Below are 22,490 nucleotides of genomic sequence, written 5' to 3' on the forward strand. Positions count from 1 at the left end.
CTAAATAGACCGACTGCAGGCACTCAGGTGGGAGTACACACACAGACTTTGGAGCAAACCTTGGAATATATTAAAGCAGAAGGCACCACATTCAAAGGTATTAACTATTCAGCACATGCTAAAGGTGAATATTCAACAAGAGACAAGAGCTCTAATATCCAAAAGTGGATAGGCAGCAAGCAGGAGTTTGCAGTATTCTCTACAGGTCATGCTTTGCCTAGAAAGGTTGGACCAGATGATCCTTGAGGTGCCTTTCAACCTGAGATTCTATGGTTCTACGGAAAGTGCTCCTCAATTTAGAACAGTCATAAAGCACTAGTTTTAGTCTCAGGAGCTAGAGAGAAATAGGTAAGTAAAGCACACTGTGTGCTCACCTCTGGGCTTGCTGTGTGCTCAGACCACTGCCATCAACACAGGAGCCAGGGGGTCTCCAACTCACAGCAGCACAAGGAAGACCGAACCAAGAAGCCTTTGCACTTCAAGATTAGAATCAGGTATTATTATATTAAACTAGGTAGATTGAGATGAGCTCTTAGGCAAAAGCTCTTCCTTGTGAGGGTGCTGTGGCACTGGCACAGGGTGCCCAGAGAAGCTGTGGCTGCCCCATCCCTGGCAGTGCTCAAGGCCAGGTTGGACACAGGGGCTTGGAGCAACTTGGTCTAGTGGAAGGTGTCCCTGCCCATGGCATGGGGTTGGGAATGGAGGAGCTTTAAGGTCCCTTCAACCCAAACCAGGGATCCTATGATTCAAAGAGCCCTCCTGCAAGCCTGCGACACAGCCTCATTTCTGCCTACTCCTGCTAGTGAAGAGCCAACGAGCTGAGAGATTCCAGCCCAGCAAGAAGCGGTGCTTTCAGTGGCCAAAGGAGCTGATTTCAATCTTCCCTCTTCAGAGCTAAACACCACAGCTTGTCAGGAGGCTGAGTGATGAGTGAATGGAAAGACTGGATAATAGCTTACAAACATTTAAAGAAATAAATACCAAAGAGTGTGGGCATATATATTTTTTTCATGGCCAAACAAGGAGCTGCACACAGGAATGTGATGAAATTACGGCTAATCATGAAGAACAGCTTCCCGAGAGATTTATCATCCTGTGGGGTAGCCCGAGCAGTGATGGATGCCTGATGACAGAGATCACTTGAAATTCTGCTGGGCAGCAAAGAACCCATGAAAATAGGCCTAAGGTGGCATGAAGACTGTTATGACATCCAACAGTATTCACCTCTCTAATTTGTGTTGCAGATTCTCTTCATTCCATGGTTGTTTCTCATCTGGTAGCCACACTGAATAAGCAAACAGCTTCAGCTGGAGTCACCTCCTCACTAACACAACCTATTTCATGTTGCACCTATTTTTGACTGGAAGCTGTACACCAAACTGGTGGTTTCAATTATTTGCCTGTAATGATCCCCAAATTCTTTTCCTGATCAGTTTGCTGGATGACTGCTCCGTTTCACACATACTCGCCAGCTCGATCCCAACTTCTTTTCCAGTTATCTGTATTGAACGGCATTTGTCACCTCAATTATCCAAATTCTTTGGAATCCAGCCCTGCTGTTCCTCATTATAAACCCAAATCTTGCGACGTTCTGGGCACCCTCCTCCTTTCAAAGCCAAGAGCCACCGAGGAGACGTGGAGTCGCATCGGATATGGCTCAACTGCTTTGCCTCCAGTTTCTCTATTATCTTGCTCTTTTGGATGCCTCACTTCCAATGCTCTCTTCCAACCCATTTCTATAAACAGACAGAATAAAGATACTAAAAATGACCCTGGGAAGGGGGGAGGTCACTTTGTGAGTGTTTATTCACCAGATAAACTGGTTATGACCAGTCCTACAGCTCTGGAAGGCGCGCTCTCTTTCACAAGAGATTTGAGAATCTCCTTCCCACACGTCAGCGTGACTGGCAGCACACTTGGTGAGGAGACAGCCAGATCTGAGCTAAGCTGAAACAAAGACTGAATGACTGCAGCATCTCAACTCTATGCCCAAGTGCTTGCAGGGCAAGATAAACAGAGAGCTCAAGCTACAGCCATTTGCACGGTCTTTAGTCCTTGAAACTGCAATCCTCTAAGTCCTAAAGACTTATAAACCCTTCAGTCCTCTAAACTACAAGTCCTCAATCACTAACCAACAGCTTTAGATAGTAATATTGTCAAAGTCAGCCTCCTGACCTCCATGCCTGGTTGTTTCTGTATCTTTTTACCTTCCTCATCACTGCTGTCAGACTGAAGCTGTTTGATTCGCCTCCTTTTCTTCTTTACATTTTCAGGTCCTCTTTCTTCCTCATTATCTGACTTGTCCACCTTCTTCATTTTACTGTCATAATAAGAAAGGAAAAAGAGAATGAGTATGTGTTATCCCTTGTGTGTGCATGAAAGTATCATGTGTGTTTAGATGAGCATGTGTCCTATAGAAGTACTGCTAGCAAGGACATCAAATACTTCTCTACCTCTTAAAACCACCACATACACTGAAGAATACTCACCTATACAATCAGGCATAGGTGCAGGAGCATTTTGAAGCCTTTCACCCATACCCATACCCAGTTCTCCAAAACAAGAAGGATTTCTTTAGCCCCATGTTTTGCCCAGTACCTCACCTAGCTTGGCCACAGCACCCTGGCAAAAGAGCCTTTCTGATCTTGTCTCTTATAGCTCAGGCTCCCAAACACTAATGTCCCCAACAGCATCTCTCAGAAGCTCTTTTGACAGCCTGCTTGCCACTAACTGACTATGAGGTAGTGTCTCAGAATCCTGGAGCCATTTTTAAAGACTACTGGAAAAATAAAAGAGCTTCTTTCTTTTGAATGTTGGCGAGACGTGTCAGACTAACAAGCCTGGAGGCTAAAGGCCCACGTAGCCTCCTAGAGCTGGGACAGCCCAAGTGGCCTTCCCAACATCCCACTGCCAACATGAAGCTTTCAGGCCCTTGGCTTCTTGACTAAGACTAGCAATAAGAAGACAGTGAGCACTAGCTGTGATGGTGGGCTGGGTGGTGATGTGCTTACCTATTCAGTTAGAAACAGATTGAGACCACCTATTAATTACTCATAGGCCACCAGAGAGCCATCAGCCTGTAATGATTTTTTGTCTCTGTCAGTTTGGCTTGGATGAAACACAAAGGGCTCAACTTCAAATTGACTTGGAGTCTCAGCCCAAAGTAAACCAGCGACATTGAAAGCAACACTACATGAACTATGGAAATCAACAAGCAGAACTTTGTGTGCTGGAAGCTGTGTACATATAAGTTTGGGAATATACTACCTTCCCTGCAGTACAGGTGCTCCTGCCAGCCCCCCCAGATTGCCTGCAGGGTCTATGTTAACTCTCCTCACAGTGTGAGGTTGTCTCATGGAAAGCCACCACTGAATACTACCTGGACCGTGCCCCTTCCATATGCAATGGCACAAATGGCCCCAAGGCATCTACAGCACTAAATGGAAAAGAAATATTAGGAGAGATTTCTAAGAGAGACAATTTTAGCCTGGTTTAATGTAATTTAGAAGCTGGAAACAGGAGGTGAGCCAGCACTGTGTGACCAGCCAGCTCCACGCAGCCATCAACAAGTGGGTTAACAGATTTTAGGGAGCCTGAGAGGTGTCACCCACCTTTTTTTATCCTTCTGTTGATTTCTAGCAGGTTCTGTTTTCTTCCCAGGCTTCTCTGCAACAGTATTAAGGGATGACTCTGGTGCTGCTTCAGGAACCGAAGGCTTGACTACTTCCTTCTCTTCCTTTGGCTGCTCAGGCACAGGGTTGACTTTGAGTTTATCTGTGGACAAGCCATCACAAAGAGAACACTGGGCATTCAGTTTGACTGACAACAAAGGATGAGCTAAAGAAAACCATTTAACGGCTTGGTTCTGCTGCTCCTGACAGCACAACCTAAGAAAACCAAGTGTGCAACAGCAGTTAAACTCCGTACAAGAGGGCTAAGAGGCAGAAGCCCTGACAACCACCAGGACCTGAGGCACTGCAGAAGGGTTGGGAGCCCCTCTTCTAGACATCTTCTTGAACATAACGCCACATCCAGGATTTAGAAGGGAGCAACTGATCCATAAGCAGTTGCTCCCTTTTAAATTAGAATTTCAGTCAAGCACAAAACTGCCTGGAAACAGGAGAATCAGGACTGATGAAGACCAAGGAGATGTGTGTGCGGTCTCCATCCTGCGTAACATCAGAGCCCAGAATTAGTATTGTCAGTAAGAGTCATGGCTTCTTGTTCTACACTAACCCCAATGTGATTAAGAAATGTCCTCTTCTGCCTATAAGGATAATTCAGCTTCAAAAGGCTTAATCTAATACCACAAAAGAGATAGCAGTGGGAAGCAGACAGCAAAATACTGTATTTATCCACCTCACAGGTGGTGCTGTCAGCACACTAGCACCTGATGGCAGTCTGTGAGCTTCACTCAGCAGCTCTACCCCACCAGAAACGAAGAACAGGCACGTTAGAAACCTGCAGCACCCAAAGTACAAGATGCCCAGCAAAGAAAAAGTATTCAACAATGAGATCAACCACGTTCTTTGTAGGAACAGAGGCTGCTGAGAGGGCTGAGACTTCATGCCAATGCCTTTTTGATACTGCTTGGAAAAAAGGCTGCCTGCTTCATTGAGCAAGGGAAAAATACCTTATGGAGCAGAGCTTGACTGACAGCTCTCTTATTTATGATCAACAGCAGAAAGCTGAAGGACCCAGTTATTGTTATCTCAGGACTTTCTGGCAAGGATGAAATCTCTGATGCCAGGACAGACATACAACACGTAGGGAATAAATCTTACTCCTGGAATCACCCTCTCTCTTCTAAACACACCAGAATTTCCAATTCTACTCTGTTTGCTCCTTCCCTGCAGCCACCTCAAGTTTCCTTGAAGTACTCCCCGATAGGACTCCATAAAGCGAACCCTATTGGAAATCATGGGACTGCATCCACAAAGCTTTCTCCATCACCACTGGGTCTTCTTTACCATATAGTCTGCTGGGGTTCCAGCATCTAAACTCTGGTTTAGGGCTCTTCTTAGACCTTAAGAATTTAGTTGAGTTCATTGTAGTAAGTGTGTCCTCAGCTCCCTCAGCCTCACAAAACAGGAACTCAATGATGCCCAGCAGTACTGTGTCTTGTGTGTTCAGTGCTGGAACTCTACCCTGCAACCTCTGACAGAGGGCTGTTAGAAAGTGAACTTGGCTGTTTACTCCCTCCCAGTAACTCTTCTTTGAATCCTTTTGTACTTGTTATAAGGACATCTTTCTTCAAAGTCCTACAATCCTTTTCCAATGTCTAGTTAAAAGGTATTTGCTTTAGACTTGGATCATTTAAGTCAGAAAGTAGCTCCAGAGGCCACCTAGTCTGAACCCCTGCTCAAAGGGAAGGCCACTCTCCAGTTTCACCCTCAGTTCTGAGGCAAGAAGTTAACCCTCCATCTAACTCTAGACTCCTCAGTGGTCTGTGATGAAAAGCAAGCGTCATTAACGCGCCCTGTATAACAGGTCTTGGCAAACACTGGGCCAAGAGCTAATCTTCCAGCCAGAAGTACTCACTTTAAATCAGATTTCTTCTGCACACACACACACACACACACACAGAAAAAGCCTTCCTGGGTTAGGCTGCACAAATATGTCATTTCCACTGATCTCCATCCAGCAAGCTTTTTGTCTGAAAAATTCCACTTAAGACTCTTAATTTTTGCCTTAAGAGCTGCAGGCAAAAGTATTAATCCATCTGAGGCAAAGGTATTAACCCCTCTGAGGCTAAAACAGCAGAAGAATAGTACGGAAAGCTGTAAGAAAAGAAGGGATATAAAGAAAATCCAAAAGGGTTGACTGGGCAGGGGTGTGAAGGAAGAGTTGAGCTCCTTTCTCTCTATGCCTCCCATCACAGCTGTGTAACAACACACCTGATATCATAGAATGGTTTAGGTTGGAAAGGACTTTAACATTATCCAGTTCCAACCCCCTGCCAAGGGCAGGGACACCTTCCACTACACCATGTCACCCAAGGCTCTGTCCAACCTGGCCTTGAACACTGCCAGGGATGGAGCATTCACCACTTCCCTGGGCAAGCTATTCCAGTGCCTCAGCACCCTCACAGTAAAGAACTTCTGCCTTAGATCCAATCTAAACTTCCCCTGTTTCAGTTTGAACCCATCCCCCCTTGTCCTATCACTGCAGTCCCTGATGAAGAGTCCCTCTCCAGCATCCTTGTAGCCCCTTCAGACACTGGAAGCTGCTCTGAGGTCTCCACGCAGCTTCTCTTCTCCAGGCTCAACAGCCCCAATGTTCTCAGCCTGGCTACATACAGGAGCTGCTCCAGCCCCTGCTCATCCTCATGGCCTCCTCTGGACTTGCTCCAACAGCTCCATGTCCTTCTGATGTTGAGGACACCAGAACTGCACACAGTGCTGCAAGTAGGGGGTCAGCAGAGCAGAGCAGAGAGGCAGGATCACCTCCTTCAACCTGCTGCTCACACACTGGTTATCTTTAATTGCTACTCAGCTTTAAGAACAAAATTGTAATTCCAATATCCCTCAGGATTTTTTGTTTTCAAACTCCAGTTTCTGCAAACAGATGCACGTTCTAAAGCACTTACTCATGGCAGCTTTTCCAAAGAAGTTGCTCATTATGTTGCCCTTTGCTGGTGGTTTGCTGCTCGCTGCAGACACCTAGAAGCAAACAAAGGAGTAACCACAGGAATTATTCACACAGCAAAGCCCTCAAAATGCAAAGTCCTGCTTCTGGACAAGCAAAATAAACCTATATAGTTTGTTGACTGGTCAGTGTGTTGGATTTCAGTGTCTGTTTAGGAGAATTGAAGATCCTAGATGAGTAAGTTACTCACTACTTAGCAAGGCCTTCAAATGCAGCTTAGGTCACATTCCCATCTGATGGCTGACAGTGTTACTGAAATAAGTGGTTGGGACTTGGGTCAGATCCCAGGCAAGAACTGTTCTTTTTGCAAACTATCAGTGCCTCAATTCACAGTAACTGACAGAGGAAAGAACAAAGACTGGCCAAACCATGAAGACTTTATCCAGCTACTCTGGCACGTCCCCTGCTCTGCTGAAATAAATATCACTGCTCAATTCCACTAATAGAGCCACCACCACAGTGAAAAATCACATACACATACACAAAACTCCCACCTAAGGAAGCCTGGCCTCCTAATCCCATTTAGTTTCATGCAGAAAAAAGGCAACCAGACACAAAGTTCCCCAAATATTCAGACACATATTTCACCAGAGCTAAATTCACTATAAAAATCAGAAAAATGAACTAAAATGCACTCAGCTGTTATTAAAAAAGGCAGAACATATGCAGGGAATGTTACCATTTAAATCCCCATTTACTGGCTATATTGCTTTAAAAACAATTATACTGATTAAAATGGAATCCTATCCTGGAAAAAAGTAGCAGTGGAGAAGATAAACAGTTTAGTCTTGCACTGGTCAAGCTCTGAAACTTCCCTCATAGCACATGTTTAAACACCTTGATGCTTTTAAGACCTGGACTTCTCACATTGCACTTCTTGCTCAAAACAAAGCCTTTTAAGCACAATGGAGAGGAGCAAGATCCTCAAATGGGGTATATCTTGGCCTAACTGAGGACAACAGAACAATTGTCTCAGTAATGGAGCTGTGCTGGTTTATACTCATTCAAGGAGGAACGTCAAAGTGTCTAGGATATTACAGAAACACGCAGCAGTTCGGGTTGGAAGGGACCTTAAAGCTCCTCCAACTCCAACCCCTGCCACGGGCAGGGACCCCTTCCACTGGAGCAGCTTGCTCCAAGCCCCTGTGTCCAACCTGGCCTTGAGCACTGCCAGGGATGGGGCAGCCACAGCTTCTCTGGGCACCCTGGGCCAGCGCCTCAGCACCCTCACAGGGAAGAGCTTCTGCCTAAGAGCTCAGCTCAGTCTCCCCTCGGGCAGGTTCAAGCCATTCCCCTTGGCCTGGCCCTACAGGCCCTTGTCCCAAGCCCCTCTCCAGGTTCCCTGCAGCCCCTTTAGGCACCGGAGCTGCTCTCAGGTCTCCCTTTCAGGAGCCTTCTCTTCTCCAGGCTGACCCAACTCAGCTCTCTCAGCCTGGCTCCAGAGCAGAGCTGCTCCAGCCCTCGTAGCATCTTCATATCCTCCCCTGGATGAGGAATTATGACAAATCTACTTTTGTGGACAGATCAAGAGCTTGGCACAACATGTTTCTGCCCAAGATGACTGACAGAAGGCACATCTGTACTACACAGTTACAAAACAGTGACTTGAGCACTCCCAGGGGACAGCAAGTTTAGCTCTAGAAGCAGTGGCTGAGGCTACGCTACAGTGGGTAAGGTTATTTAGGTCAAGTAAGAGCAAAGCTCAAAGCATGGTTCATTAAAGCTATTAGCCCAGAGGGCTGCCAAAGGGTCTGAGGTAACTTACACTTGGGGCTTCCTTAGACTCCACTTTAGTTTCTTTATTTGTGTCCTGGGATTTGGAAGCTGCTTTTGCTGCAAACATTCCCATGATCCCTTTGGGCTGCTGCGTGGCTGGTTTAGCACTCGATGGTCCATGGCCATTGACTGCAGGGACACTGGCAGTATTCCTGTCACTTTTGGTCTGGGAACCATCCTGCACAGACGTCTGCGCTGGAGCAACTTCAACCACAGGCCTGGGGACTGCAGCATCACATCGAATGGCACTAAACCTGTGGGGTGGAGGGACAAGTTTAATTAGCTTCTTACTTTTCACCTTGTTTTCCTGCCGGGTAGCATCTTCTCTGGTCCCGGGTTCTCTTGTTATGGTTAAAAGAGTAAGTTAGTTTGTGCATGGGACAAGAAAGAAAGGTTGGTATAGAGTGAGAGGATGGAGATGTCTACTGAGATCAGCTGAAGCTGTCAGAAAGAGCCAGAGCATTAAGCCTCAGAGCAGCCTCCAGTGTCTGAAGGGGGCTACAAGGATGCTAGAGAGGGACTCTTCATTAGGAACTGCAGTGATAGGACAAGGGGTGATGGGTTCAGACTGAAACAGGGGACGTTCAGGCTGGAGATAAGGAAGAAGCTCTTCCCTGTGAGGGTGCTGATGCACTGGCACAGGGTGCCCAGAGAAGCTGTGGCTGCCCCATCCCTGGCAGTGCTCAAGGCCAGGTTGGACACAGGGGCTTGGAGCAAGCTGCTCCAGTGGAAGGGGTCCCTGCATGTGGCAGGGGTTGGAGCTGGATGAGTTTTAAGGTCCTTTCCAACCAAATGATTCCATAATTCTATGCTTCAAATGCAAAACAAGCTGTTCAAGACGAAGCAGACTACATTCTGTTCCTAAAGGGGTTCTGCTCTCTAAAGATCACAACATAAATTTTATGTCTGGCTGATGAGCCAAAACATTTACTTCCAGATGCATTGACAGTCCACTACTGAGGCAACAAGCAGCTACAATCACATCAGCCAGGTAAATAAATCACAACTGAAAACGGAACTACTTGAATAGTAGTAGATCTAGTAGCAATAGATCTATGTGACATTCAGAGTTAGATACATAAAGTCATCACCATGTAATCACTGGTAGACAGAGAAACATCTCAGCTTGTACCAGTCCGAAGTGTGATTGCTTGGGGCTGCAGAGCTCCAGGAACTAAACAATGTGTTCACAGTTACAACTCACTGACAGTCAGGAATAGCAGGACCCAAAAATAAGTGACCTCGACTCCCCACTGTGCAAATCACAGGCAAAGCTTTCCAGATTTCCTACACAAATGCCACAAAAAGGGCAGAGGCTGAGCCCTCCCAACCCCCTGAATTGCATAGTGTGGCTTTATTTGCATAAGAACTAAATCAGGCTTCTGCCAATTAATTTCTGTGCCTCAGCATTAGCAGCTCACATGGACAATCCACTTCTCAGAGCAGGAACTGTGATGTGCTAACAAAACAACACCATCTCTACAGCATTTCTCGGCTGCAGCAGCACTCTCTTGACATTCAAACCTTTAAAGGAAGGAAAGAAGACATTGAAGAAAGATATACCCACCCTCCTTTCTACTTTCAGTGTTTTCAACATGGTCAATGCTGAAGAAGCTTCACTTCTACTCCAAATACCCCCAGAAGCAACATCACCAACCCTCCACATTACAGACAGAATCCCAGACTGGTTTGTGTTGGAAGGGAGCTTAAAGCTCATCCAGTTCCAGCCAATGCCCCGGGCAGGGACCCCTTCCACTGGAGCAGCTTGCTCCAAGCCCCTGTGTCCAACCTGGCCTTGAGCACTGCCAGGGATGGGGCAGCCACAGCTTCTCTGGGCACCCTGTGCCAGCGCCTCAGCACCCTCACAGGGAAGAGCTTCTGCCTAAGAGCTCAGCTCAGTCTCCCCTCGGGCAGGTTAAAGCCATTCCCCTTGGCCTGGCCCTACAAGCCCTTGTCCAAAGCCATTCTCCAGCTTTCTTGTAGCTCCTTTAGGTATTAGAACACTTATAATGGCTCCCTTGAGCCTTCTCTTAGGAAAGATATGTTTTACATATAAATAATAACATTTTATCATAAAAAATGATATTGACCATGGAGCAAGCACATCTTACCCTCACACATTCCCAGTTAGCTTGCTTTAGTGCTGCTGTGTGACTACAGCTTATGGGCTTGATCCAAAATACACTGAATAATCATTGAAAAACCAAGCAACACTTGGACTGTGCTCTGCAAGCAAGGAGCTGCTTCTGCTTGGAAAGCTGACATTAGCAACACGGATTAAATCCAGTTATTTATACAGCACATTTGAATACCTCCATCAACTCCCCATCTTCACAGGTCCCATATAAACACAGAAAAGGATACAGATCCTGCTCTAGAGTTTGAGAGATCTATGGACTGAAAGGGAAACATAAGAAGCCAGCAGGTTGTTTGCTATGAACATAAAGCTCTGACTTTTGCATGTACTGCAGGAATCTTGTCCCAGAAGACAATTCATGTAGTAGACATGGCAGAGGGAACATGTTCACTTTGAATTTAGTTGAGCCAGGTCACAAATGACCTCTGTTTACTTGGGAAATCCTGCTCCAAAGCCAGGCAGGGATTTACACATCAGAAAGCTACTGCAGAACCTGAATTGTCTGAACCTCCTGGATGCACAAATCCCAAACGGAGACTCCTCCAAGACACAAATATCACCATGGGGGGTGCCCGAGAATAAACAGGCTGGAACAAGGCAACTGCAGCCAAACCTACAGCACACATTGTCACTGAGGCAGTGTTTTCTAACCCTGACATTCACATTTGAAACACAGGGTGGTATTTTCTCAGCCACTCTCTCGTCCACACTTTGATTCTACTTTCAAATTCTATACTCTTTCTATGACACAACATTCAGGCATCTCCCTTTCTAAACCAGATTGGTCATGGCACTGTACGTCCTGATTACATCAAGCTGAAGCTATTGTGGTGGAAACAACATATAAAATGAAAAGCCACAGCTGCCAGGCAGCTTCTGGAGGGGAGACAATGACCCCTGGAGACTGAAGCACCTCTGAATGCTAGGACTACTCTTATAGAACCAGAATGGTTTGAACTGGAAGGCACCTTAAAGCTCATCCAGTTCCAACCCCCTGCCACAGGCAGGGACACCTTCCACAGGAGCAGCTTGCTCCAAGCCCTGTCCAGCCTGGCCTTGGGCACTGCCAGGGATGGGGCATTTCTCTGATTCAACCATGAAGGACACCTTTGCTGCTTGGTCTCTTTTGGACACTTCCTCTATGCCTCAGGCTCTTACATATGGAGAAGTTCCTGTAAGACATCTTCAGGGAGGTAGATAAGTCCAGTCTCACAAACCAGAAGGCAAACTCTTGCTAGTGCTTTACTGAGCACATCACTCATGTTTTGCTCAGTCTGTTTCTATTTATTGTGTGACTGAACACTGGATAAAAATGGTCATGATCAAGCATGACCTGGAAATGAGAATGAAGTTTCCAGCCATCAGAAAAGAAAGGTGCTGGAACAGTCTGTCTATTAGAGTAAGAGAGCAAGTGAACCAAGTGCAAGATGGAAATACCTCAGTTTATGAAGCAATCATATAATGATCTGTCTGGCACAACTTAGAAGCTCTCTTCTTTCAGCTTTCTGAAAATCCAGGCATATCAGGGAACCACTGATTTCTGCTGAAGTGCTCTGTGTAGCAACACCTTATCAGCCTCAAATCATAGAATCAGCTCAGCTGGAAAAGACCTTTAAGATCATCAAGTCCAACCACTGAATCTCCAGCACTTGCCCTGTCAACTCCATCTTTTGAACAACCAGCCTTTTGGTGTAGGAGATCCCTTACAGGCAATGGATCAGCCCTGCAACACAAACACCAGCTGGGCTCTCCTGACTTCCTTCCCTAGTCGAGCTGACCCCTCCAATTCTGTGCCCTTATTTTTACATTTATAAGATTTGCCCCTTTCCTCTCCTCTAAATCATTTGCTTCAGCTTGTGCTAGCTCTTTTTACTCCCTTCCCCTCATGCCTTACTTCCTGTCTCCCACCATGACCCCTGTATACCAGTTACATGAGCCACCAAGAGCCTACAGGGCTCCTGGCAGGCTGTGCTGGCCTTCTACCAACTGCTGAAGAAGAAACACCAAGAAGCAACTCACTTGCTGCAGTTGTGCAGGTTTGTTTTGACAATATCATAGTCTGTGTTGTAGAGGGGTCCACTGTCCTTGAGCAGAGCTTTCTGAATGCTGTAGACATGCACACTTGCAATTGTGGATAGTTTAGACTTCATTGCTGAGGGAAACAAGGAGAAAAGTCCTCTGTTAGCACAGAACCACGTGGCAACTATTAGGCTTTACCAACGATGGAGAAAGACTGAGAGATCGCTTGACAGCAAGGACCTGAACCTAAAAACATGTAATTGTACCTTTGTTCAGTCCTCACTAAGTGAGGGTTCATGGTTACAGACCCCACAAGTCAAACATGTTTCCCACTATACATTCTTGGTTCTTACACAACATTCCTGGTTCTTACACAACTGAATTAACAGCAATCTCTGTGTTGACTTTCAAAATATCTGGTGTTTGGGATCCAGAATATAGAATCACAGGCTGGTTTGGGTTAGAAGTGACCTTAAAGCTCATCTAGTTCCAAGCCCTTGCCATGGGGGCATATCTATATGACTATCTAAAGCTAAGGAAGAAAATAGGTGGTCATAGCTCTACCCTGCTGGAACTGCTCTCTGCCATTAAGGTAGCATCCACCTTATCCACTAGCATCAGTGCTGTCTCTAGTAGTCTGCTGGGATTCATGCTTTGTCTTTTCCACACCATTTAGACTGTGACTCCCTTGAGACAAGGGCTGGTTTTTAGGAATTCTTTGTTCATTGCTTATATTGTTCTTTCCACACAGTCCTGGTCTGAGACAGAGCTTCTAGGCACTGTAAAAATACACACAGTAATCATTCCTTGGGGCCAGTCCTAGACTATACAGCCCTAACTCCATCAAAAAAATCTCAGCCTCTTCCAAATGTAAGTCATACCTTTGGCCTGTCTTCTAATACAAAAACCATGCCCAACCCTTTCCTCCAGAGCAAAACAGAGTATTACGTAGCACACATAATTCAAGCAACATGACAGATAGTAGTTGTGCTGCTCAACAATCTACTCCACTGATGAGGAAGGCTTTAGCAAGAAATCCACTTCAGATTTCAAAAAGGAAAATAAATGAGAGTCTTTCAAACCGAGTGAGGTCATGAGCCTATTTGAAGTCACCAATGCCACATTATGTTCTCAAGTGCCAAAGATGTTATTTGACAGTAAGGAAGAGCCTGCAGTTGTGTTTCAGTTGATACAGATCAGGTCTCATCAGCTGGACCAGACCTGGAAAGATGGTAACACAACTGACAGTGTATGGAGAGTAGCTGCAGGAAGCAGCGTCACAGTGGTGGGGTTTTTAAGCCTTTGTGACAGGAAATCTCTCAGACAAGAGTCAGAATGTTCTCATGGGACATTTAAACTAAACCCCATATGATTCAGGGCAAATTAAGATTGCAATTGCACATAACCAACAACTAGAATTACCTGCTTCAGCATCCTTGACAGCCTAAAGGCTTAGAACTGTTCTAACACACCCTGAGACACTGCTGGACACTCCTAAGATACTGCTGGACACTCCTAAGATACTGCTGACCTTAAGGAGTTGTTGCCTGTCAGTGGCAGGGAGGTGAAAAAGAATCATTGGTTGAAGCATGCAACATAAAAAACCCAAAAAAAGAAAAATCAGACCCAAATCACCAGCCTGAAGTTACAGCCCTTGGCTCAGAGACTGAAAATTCTGAGAAAAAGCTGGTACAGGGAGTACACACCTGAACTCAGCAGCCTGAGCAGGCACTTATGTGCAGATGGCAAGCTCGGAGCTTTCCTCACTTTACTGTTCTTTCAAAGAAAAAGTCAAAACCACATAATCTTCACAAGTTGCTTACCTTCGAGTTGGTCCTCTCTCACTACTGCAACCTTGTGGCACTGTAAAAAACAGACAGATGGCAGACAACATTGAGTATTTTTACCTTTAAAGACTGATTATTTTTGGTTATCTGACCTTGTAACAGTCTTATAAGACCTAAAGGGGGTACAGAAAACCTGGAAAGGGGCTTTGGACAAGGGCCTGTAGGGACAGGCCAAGGGGAATGGCTTTAACCTGCCCGAGGGGAGACTGAGATGAGCTCTTAGGCAGAAGCTCTTCCCTGTGATGGTGCTGAGGCACTGGCACAGGGTGCCCAGAGAAGCTGTGGCTGCCCCATCCCTGGCAGTGCTCAAGGCCAGGTTGGACACAGGGGCTTGGAGCAAACTGTTCTGGTGGAAGGTGTCCCTGCCTGTGGCAGGGGTTTGGGACTGGATGAGTTTAAGTTCCCTTCCAACCCAAATCATTTTATGATTCTATGATCTATTGAATAACAGTCTATTGATTATAGGTGCAGCTTTACAGCAGCAGAGAACACTGCCAATGCCTTTAAACAGCTATCAGCCACTAGTTCTTAGAGCTCTGCCTTCCTACTCTTCTAAGAGACTGTTCCAGAGATCATTACAACCCTGAAGAAACCCTCTGTCTTCCATCCCTGACACTGGGAGATGAGACACAGATAAAACAAGAAGTAAACAACTGTGCAGCAGAGTGGAGAACAGCGAACTAACACAGCTGATGCCCCAGTGGTAAGAAATCTGCCATACTAACCCACATCACCCATGTATATTTAGATTGCCAGTAAACTTTAACATAGCACTCTGTAACAAAGACACAGCACTACAGAAGCAAAACATTGTGAGAAATTAAGCATTAAATTAAAAGCCAGAAATTAGTGTTTCTGGAAACGTGCTCTGTGGCCAGTCTTCAAGGACTGTACCTGCTCCATGGCATTTAACAGGCTGCATTTCATACAGAGAGTATCCAAAGAGACAGACTAGACAAAATCCAACCATTAATTTTAACTGAAACCATAGAATAGCCAGCAAAAGAGGGGAGAAAACAAAGGCAACTTGAAACACTAAATAAAGATGGAGAGTCTCAGTCCCTTGCCAAGGATGATAAAAAGCAGTAAGAAAAGAGTGTGCAGTGCTGAAGGCACAATGAGAATGATTTGTGCCTGATTTCTATCTCTGTCTCCTCCTGGATGAGTCTTGCAGGGGAATCCACAGTCTTTTGGCTACACCTACTGCCAGCAGTCAGTAGTGCAGGGAAACCACAAGCACAAGGCTGCATCTGAAGCACTCACATCCCTGTCCCACCCAAAACTGACTTGTGCTAGGTATTACCCACCAGCTACTCCAATACCTACACATCGTTTGGAAGCATCATCCAGATCTGACCCTCTTATTCTATCTGCTCCAGTTATCCCTCCAACATGCAGCCCGAGGAACTTGAAACTCCTCCAGTGTGGCATTCCTAACCCTGGCATTCCTTCATCCCTGTTCCTGATGACTTACTGCACCTGTAGGTCACCTCTCTAAGCAGACACTGCTACTGCAGTGCTCAAAACCAAGATGTTTAAAAGCAAACCAAGAAAAGAAGTGACTTTTCTATGTTTACCTGGGTATAGATCTTGTCTTAAAAATACCCAATAAAAAATTATTTGATCCTGTGTCAGAATTCACTTGTTTGTTTCAAATATATTATGGCAAATTTAATAATAGAACACGTTGACAAACCTCTGACCAGCTCTAGTGAGCCAAGAGATGCCACTTTGCTGTTTCCAGAAGAGATCAGGGGAAAACCTGTTAAACTCAGGCTATAAATGTGACACTATCTTCAAATGTGACACAGGTGTATATTTATCGTATATTTATACTATAGATCTATGTATTTAGTACGTATGCATAGCATATTCATATATATTTTTATATATTCATGGTGTATTTAAACATATATTTATATGTATTTATATACAGTATGTTTAAATATATTTACGGTATGTTTATTTAAATACATTTCAGTATATTTGTATCACATTTATAGTATGATTATTTATAGTTTTCTTATCTATATTTAAATGTATATATGTAAATGAAATTCATATTATATTAAATATATACTTATTTGTATAAATATATATTTAAATAGATATAAGAAAACTATAAGTAATCATGCTATAAGTGCTTATATAAATACACCAAAATATATGTAAATGTATGTATTTTATGTAAATAAATACATAGATCTTTAAATAAATAATTACTTTCAATTTCAGGCAGACTTGGAGAATTAAAGAGAACATTCCATGTGTCTGAACCAGTTTATTATTATGGAAAACAAACAACAGAAGGTTTGTTGGGGCTTTTTCCAAATCCACAGATAAAAGCCAAAACACCCTGAGGCGAACCAATTCCAAATGAAGACTGTGGATTGTGTTGAAAAGAGATTTTGGGGTATCTAAAGATACAAAGTTGTTCTGTGAGCAGAAGGAAACAGATGTTCCATTTGCTCCTCTCTTTCAAACAGCTCTGGGGTACCCAGCTGAAATTTTAGGTGGCATTCGTGAAATGCCACCTTAGGTGGCAAGCAGCAAGGAAAAAACACATATAAATTAAGTAGTGCTTAATGCTTCATTAGTTAAAGCATTTTAAATACAAAATATTGTTAATCAATTCGTGTTTTCCCTGTATACTAGGATAAAATGTTGCTTCAATTAACAATTTAAACTATTATTCTATTTATTACTATTCCATTCTAACAGAATTCCAAGCTCTCTCCAAACACTGCTCAGCACTTCCATGCCACAGCAGATCCTGGGGAATGGATTAGTTCATCTCACAAGGGTTCCTCCAGATCTCTGCAAACTCTTTGCTATCCAATAATAGAGACAGGATTGAGAGATGGCTGATAGCAGGTTTTAAGTTCGTTAAATCAAAGCCCTGGTGTGTTATTCAGCACTGTATTATCAAGTCATGATCTTTCCTCCCCATCATTTGTATGCTGGGACAAGGCTAGCACCGCATTTCGTATGTGCATAGAAGACCTTTTTCCATTGGAAAAAAAGAGAGCAAATTCAGCTTTAGACCCAAAAATCATAAAACAAGAGGGAATCCACAAGAACAAAGAGCTCACAGACACCCTTGAGGATCCACTCACCACGTGTCCATTCTGGATGAGGTTTCCAGATACTAAGTAGGTGACATGAAGCTGAGCTCCTGAATTCTCCTTTCGTTTCCTCTCCACGTAATCATAGAGCATCCTGCACAAAAGAAACCAGTGTTAATCACCTAGAAAGAGCCCATCACCACCCCTTCCATAAAGCTTATGTAAAGGAAGAAAGAGTAAAGCCAGCCTGACACGGAAACTTTTCAAATAAGCAGCACTATTTCAAGCCAGATTAAATTCATCTCAGTAAGCCACATTCTTCCTCTTGCCATTTTGGAGAATCTCAGTCCAACCATCACATAAACCAAAGGTGAAGTGAATACAAGCTCTCAAAGCTTGAACAGCTGTTTGCAGATGGTCTCACATCCTCTGGACAGCTTGCTCCAAAGCGTCACCCCAGGAAAGGCTGTTTTCCTCATTATATGCCAGTGTTCTGAAACACCTGATGAGGAACTGGTGATTTCTGGTACCTAATCACACTACCAGCTGTATATATACAACCCCAGTTAGATCCACAGTGATCAGAAACAGGAGGGAAGAGCATTATTAATACAATTCTGTGATTACTGATGATGAGCTTGAGTGGAGACTCAAGCTTGCAGCTTGATTTATGCTGAGTGTCCCACATAATAGGGCAGAGACGCTACTGAACACTCCATGAGGACAGTGTCTGCTAAAAATACATGAAGATCATCACTGCTGCAACTACCACACTGTCACAGCCAGCACAATCACTAAAATAATTCGTTTGTGATATCAGCCACTTTCCAGCTTCCAGGAGAGAGTTTTAAGCACAAAGATGCCACAGGAGTTCTCCATCTCCAGGTTGCTTTCAAAGGTATGAGAAGGTGCCTCCGCTTCACCTGGGCTATTTTCTTCACAGCAGAAAGTTCTCTGGCTCCTTCTACTTTACTGTATGACAAGAATTGCTCCCAGCAGAGCTCTCCAGTCAGGTCTACACTACCACTGAAGCACGCTCAGGTTTACACATCATTTAAGTTGTTCACACACAGGCAGAGGAAAGAGACCAGACAATCTCTTCATTACATTAGAGTTTATGCTCTAGTGGTTTGGGCAGGACACGAAAAGCTGGGCTCAGTACACTGCAGCTGAGCACACAGCAAACACCCCTTTAGGTCCAAGCTAAAGCCAGAAATAAGGAGAGAAAAGACTGTATTATAGGGCTTGACACTTTTATGAAGCCTTTAAATCACATGCTTGATTTTACCTTCCTGTGCAGCAACAGCCCTGGAATCCTTGAGAGCTCATTCTTTGTTTTATAGGAGATCTAAAAGGTTACAATTTTTATTCTTCAAAATACACCAAGACAAGGTTATATATTTATACTAAATTCAGAGAAGCAAAACCATGCTGACAGCATCCTGACTTGCCCAGCCTTCAAACATCTACCCGTGCCCATCAAGCCTGGTAAGGAGATCTTTATAATGGGCTGTGCAGCAGGGTGATCAGAGTGTATGAGCATTTGCATACACATGAGCTGCAGTTGCAGTCAGTGTTGGTCTGTGTTTTCCTGATCCTGCTCCCAGCAATACCCATGGATAACGCACAATATCCTGAGCTGGGACAATATCCTAAGCTGGGACACAGCAGCAGGCTTTCACAGAGGCACAGCTCTGCAGAACCACAGCCACGTTCTGAAAACACATCCAGGATGGAATATAACACTAAACTATCTACTCTGACCAAAGAATTTATGATCTAAAGCAGCATAAGGTGTCCAGCTGAGCGTTGGAACAAAGTCAAGACCTGCCCCCAGTAAGACACTGAATAAATAATAGACTGTGCCCAAGAAGGATTTTAAAGTATTTCCAGAGGGATAATTTTAATGTTAACCACAGTTGTGAAAAGAGTCATTAGAAAGGCTCTGCCACAAAACAAAATGCCTGTGGGATGCACTAATACATACTGTTTAGCCTGGTTGACATGAACTCCCAGGGTATAGCTCAGCCATTTGTATGTTACCTGCAACAAGAACAAAGCAAATCTCACTTTAGTAAGAAAACTCGAACCTCCTGACTTGTGAACCCTCCATCTGCTTGTTTAATGGGTAAGTCAAACTCTTCACACCCTCCCCGCCTCCAAGAAACACACAGCAAAACCTGTTCGAAGCGAGAGCACTCGGACATGCACCCAGCCAAGCTTTCATGAGTAGACTGAATTCCTGAGACCTGAGCAAACTACCTGCCCTGAAAGGTGTGGTTTTGGGAACACCTTCCTGAAATGCCATTATATAAACAGCAAGCATGCAAAACATGCTGCTTTAGCTTCACAATACAGAAAAACAGTTAAACAGCACAAGTTTGAGCTGTGAGAAGCTCTTACTGCTCTCCCAAACAAATACTGAGGATTTACAGGATTTCTGCTGTCTGGGAATCATGGAATGGGTTGGGTTGAAGGGAGCTTAAAGCTCCTCCAGTCCCAACCCCTGCCACAGGCAGGGACCCCTTCCACTGGAGCAGCTTGCTCCAGGGATGGAGCACTCACAACTTCCCTGGGCAGCCCATCCCAGTGCCTCACCACCCTAACAGGAAAGAGCTTCTTCCTTATATCCAATCTAAACTTCCCCTGTTTCAGTTTGAACCCGTTACCCCTTGTAATATTAACACATGGTATTGAGTATCATCAATATACTGAAAATATACTGCAGGTACATTGGGATTAGCAGAGAAACATTTGATTGCTCAACAAAACCCTCCCCATGTCACAGAATCATGGAGTGGTTTGGGATGAAGGGACCTTAAAGCTCCTCCAGCCCCAACCCCTGCCACGGGCAGCGACCCCTTCCACTGGAGCAGCTTGCTCCAAGCCCCTGTGTCCAACCTGGCCTTGAGCACTGCCAGGGATGGGGCAGCCACAGCTTCTCTGGGCACCCTGTGCCAGCGCCTCAGCACCCTCACAGGGAAGAGCTTCTGCCTAAGAGCTCAGCTCAGTCTCCCCTCGGGCAGGTTCAAGCCATTCCCCTTGGCCTGGCCCTACAGGCCCTTGTAAAAATTAATAACACTTGCTCTATTACTCAGCCAAGGCACGTCTTTATACCTGCTTCTCCTCCCGCTCTGCCTCTTTAAACTAACCCTAAGGCTATGAAGCTGTGGCTGCCCCATCCCTGGCAGTGCTCAAGGCCAGGTTGGACACAGGGGCTTGGAGCAAGCTGCTCCAGTGGAAGGGGTCCCTGCCCGGGGTAGGGGTTGGGGCTGGAGGAGCTTTCAGCTCCCTCCCAACAAAAGCACTCCCCGGTTCCCCGAGACGTTAAGTCAAGCTCAGCGGGGCGACCACCGTGCCAAGAAGCCCCCTCCCAGCCGGCCTGACCCAAAGCGCGCTGCGAGCCCTGCCAGGCCCCACGCAGCCCCTCCCGAGGGGGGGAACCCCCCCAAGTAAACGGCCCCGAGGAGCAGCGCAGCTTCAGCCACCGCAGCCTCCTTCCTCCATGGCTGTCCCGCAGCCCTCCCCTCAGCCCTGCGGGCTTGGGGGGCACCGGAGCGGTGAGGGGGGGCTCGCACCGCTGTCACCCGAAGCGGGGGTCAGGGCCCAGCCTCCTGAGGGGGCCCCAAGCATAAACGGGCACCCCTCAACCAGCAGCCATAAGGGGGGGGGGGGTGTTTATGAAGGGCTCGCATCCATCCGAGGGGTCGCCCCCCTCGCCGGCACTCACGATGCGGTTCTGGTCGGTGACGAACTCGTCGATGTTCTCGAGGTAAAGCTCGTCCTCCATGGCGGGCGGAAGGCCGCGGGCGCCTTCCCGCGCAGCTCAGGCCCGCGGCCGCCACCCCGCTGCCATGGTAACGACGGAGACGGCGGCTGCGCCGGGACAAAAAAAAGCCGCGGCGCTGAGTGCGCAGGCGCCGCTGGGTCCCTGTGCCCGCCGCCCCCAGAGCCGTGGTCCCACATCATCCCCCTGGTCGCAAGTGGGGGCGCTTTGGCCTCGCAGAGCCGAGGCGTGGTTTAATTCATCTCATAATTAATGAGATGAATTACATCGTAATAATTAAATCATAATTCATTCAAAGCTGGGGGGAAGGGGACAGTCCTCAGGCTGCCGGCAGCCCGCTTTTGCACGTCTCAAATAGTGAAATCAGTGTTTGCTCCCGCTTTACCACAAACCCTGCGGAATAAACTCCTTTCCGGACCCAATTTTTTCTTCACATGGCCAAATTCTTCAATATTTGGATGTTCATGGAGAGGATGAAACACTCGGAGCAAGTCCAGAGGAGGCCACGGGGATGCTCAGGGGCTGGAGCAGCTCCTGTATGGAGCCAGGCTGAGAACATTGGGGCTGTTGAGCCTGGAGCAGAGAAGGTGCATGGAGACCTCAGAGCAGCTTCCAGTGTCTGAAGGGGGCTACAGGGATGCTGGGGAGGGACTCTTCATCAGGGACTGCAGTGACAGGACAAGGGGTGATGGGTTCAGACTGAAACAGGGGAAGTTTAGATTGGATCTAAGGAGGAAATTCTTTCCTGTGAGGGTGCTGAGGCGCTGGAATGGGTTGCCCAGGGAGGTTGTGAGAGCTCCATCCCTGGCAGTGTTCAAGGCCAGGTTGGATGAAGCCTTGGGTGGGATGGTTTAGTGTGAGGTGTCCCTGCCCATGGCAGGGGGGTTGGAACTGGATGATCTTGAGGTCCTTTCCAACCCAAACCATTCTGTGATGCTATGAGGGGCACAAAATGAAGAATTATGGGCGCAAGTTACTGCTGGGAGATTCCCCCTGGACACAAGAGGAGAATCATTGCCACTGAGAACAAGCAGCCACTGGAATAACCTGCCCAGGGAAGTGGTGACTCCCCAGGGTTGGACACTGCTCAGATGGGGCTGCCCAGGGTGCTGGGCATCCAGCCTGGGTCACGCTGTGCCTGGAGAGGTTGGAGCAGGTGATCCCTGAGGTCCCTTCCACTGGGATTCCAGGATCCTATGAGGCTATGACAG

The 22,490-nt window shown here is 46.1% G+C and overlaps 1 protein-coding gene across 1 annotated transcript in view; it reads right to left on the reverse strand.

The window, feature by feature from the left end:
• The window catches only part of POLD3 (DNA polymerase delta 3, accessory subunit), a 46,017-nt gene extending 24,653 nt beyond the window's left edge, over nucleotides 1-21,364 (reverse strand). The window contains exons 1-9 of the mRNA XM_065678951.1: nucleotides 21,223-21,364; nucleotides 19,480-19,535; nucleotides 17,544-17,646; nucleotides 14,404-14,443; nucleotides 12,581-12,713; nucleotides 8,414-8,678; nucleotides 6,590-6,662; nucleotides 3,612-3,774; nucleotides 2,208-2,320 (exon numbers count right to left, since the gene is read on the reverse strand). Coding sequence (XP_065535023.1) covers nucleotides 2,208-2,320; nucleotides 3,612-3,774; nucleotides 6,590-6,662; nucleotides 8,414-8,678; nucleotides 12,581-12,713; nucleotides 14,404-14,443; nucleotides 17,544-17,646; nucleotides 19,480-19,535; nucleotides 21,223-21,282 — 1,006 coding nt within the window. The 5' untranslated portion in view covers nucleotides 21,283-21,364. The remainder of the gene's footprint in view (nucleotides 1-2,207; nucleotides 2,321-3,611; nucleotides 3,775-6,589; nucleotides 6,663-8,413; nucleotides 8,679-12,580; nucleotides 12,714-14,403; nucleotides 14,444-17,543; nucleotides 17,647-19,479; nucleotides 19,536-21,222) is intronic.
• Nucleotides 21,365-22,490: the final 1,126 nt, after the last annotated feature.

Source organism: Lathamus discolor, chromosome 4 (genome assembly GCF_037157495.1).
Source record: "Lathamus discolor isolate bLatDis1 chromosome 4, bLatDis1.hap1, whole genome shotgun sequence".
Taxonomy (NCBI): domain Eukaryota; kingdom Metazoa; phylum Chordata; class Aves; order Psittaciformes; family Psittacidae; genus Lathamus; species Lathamus discolor.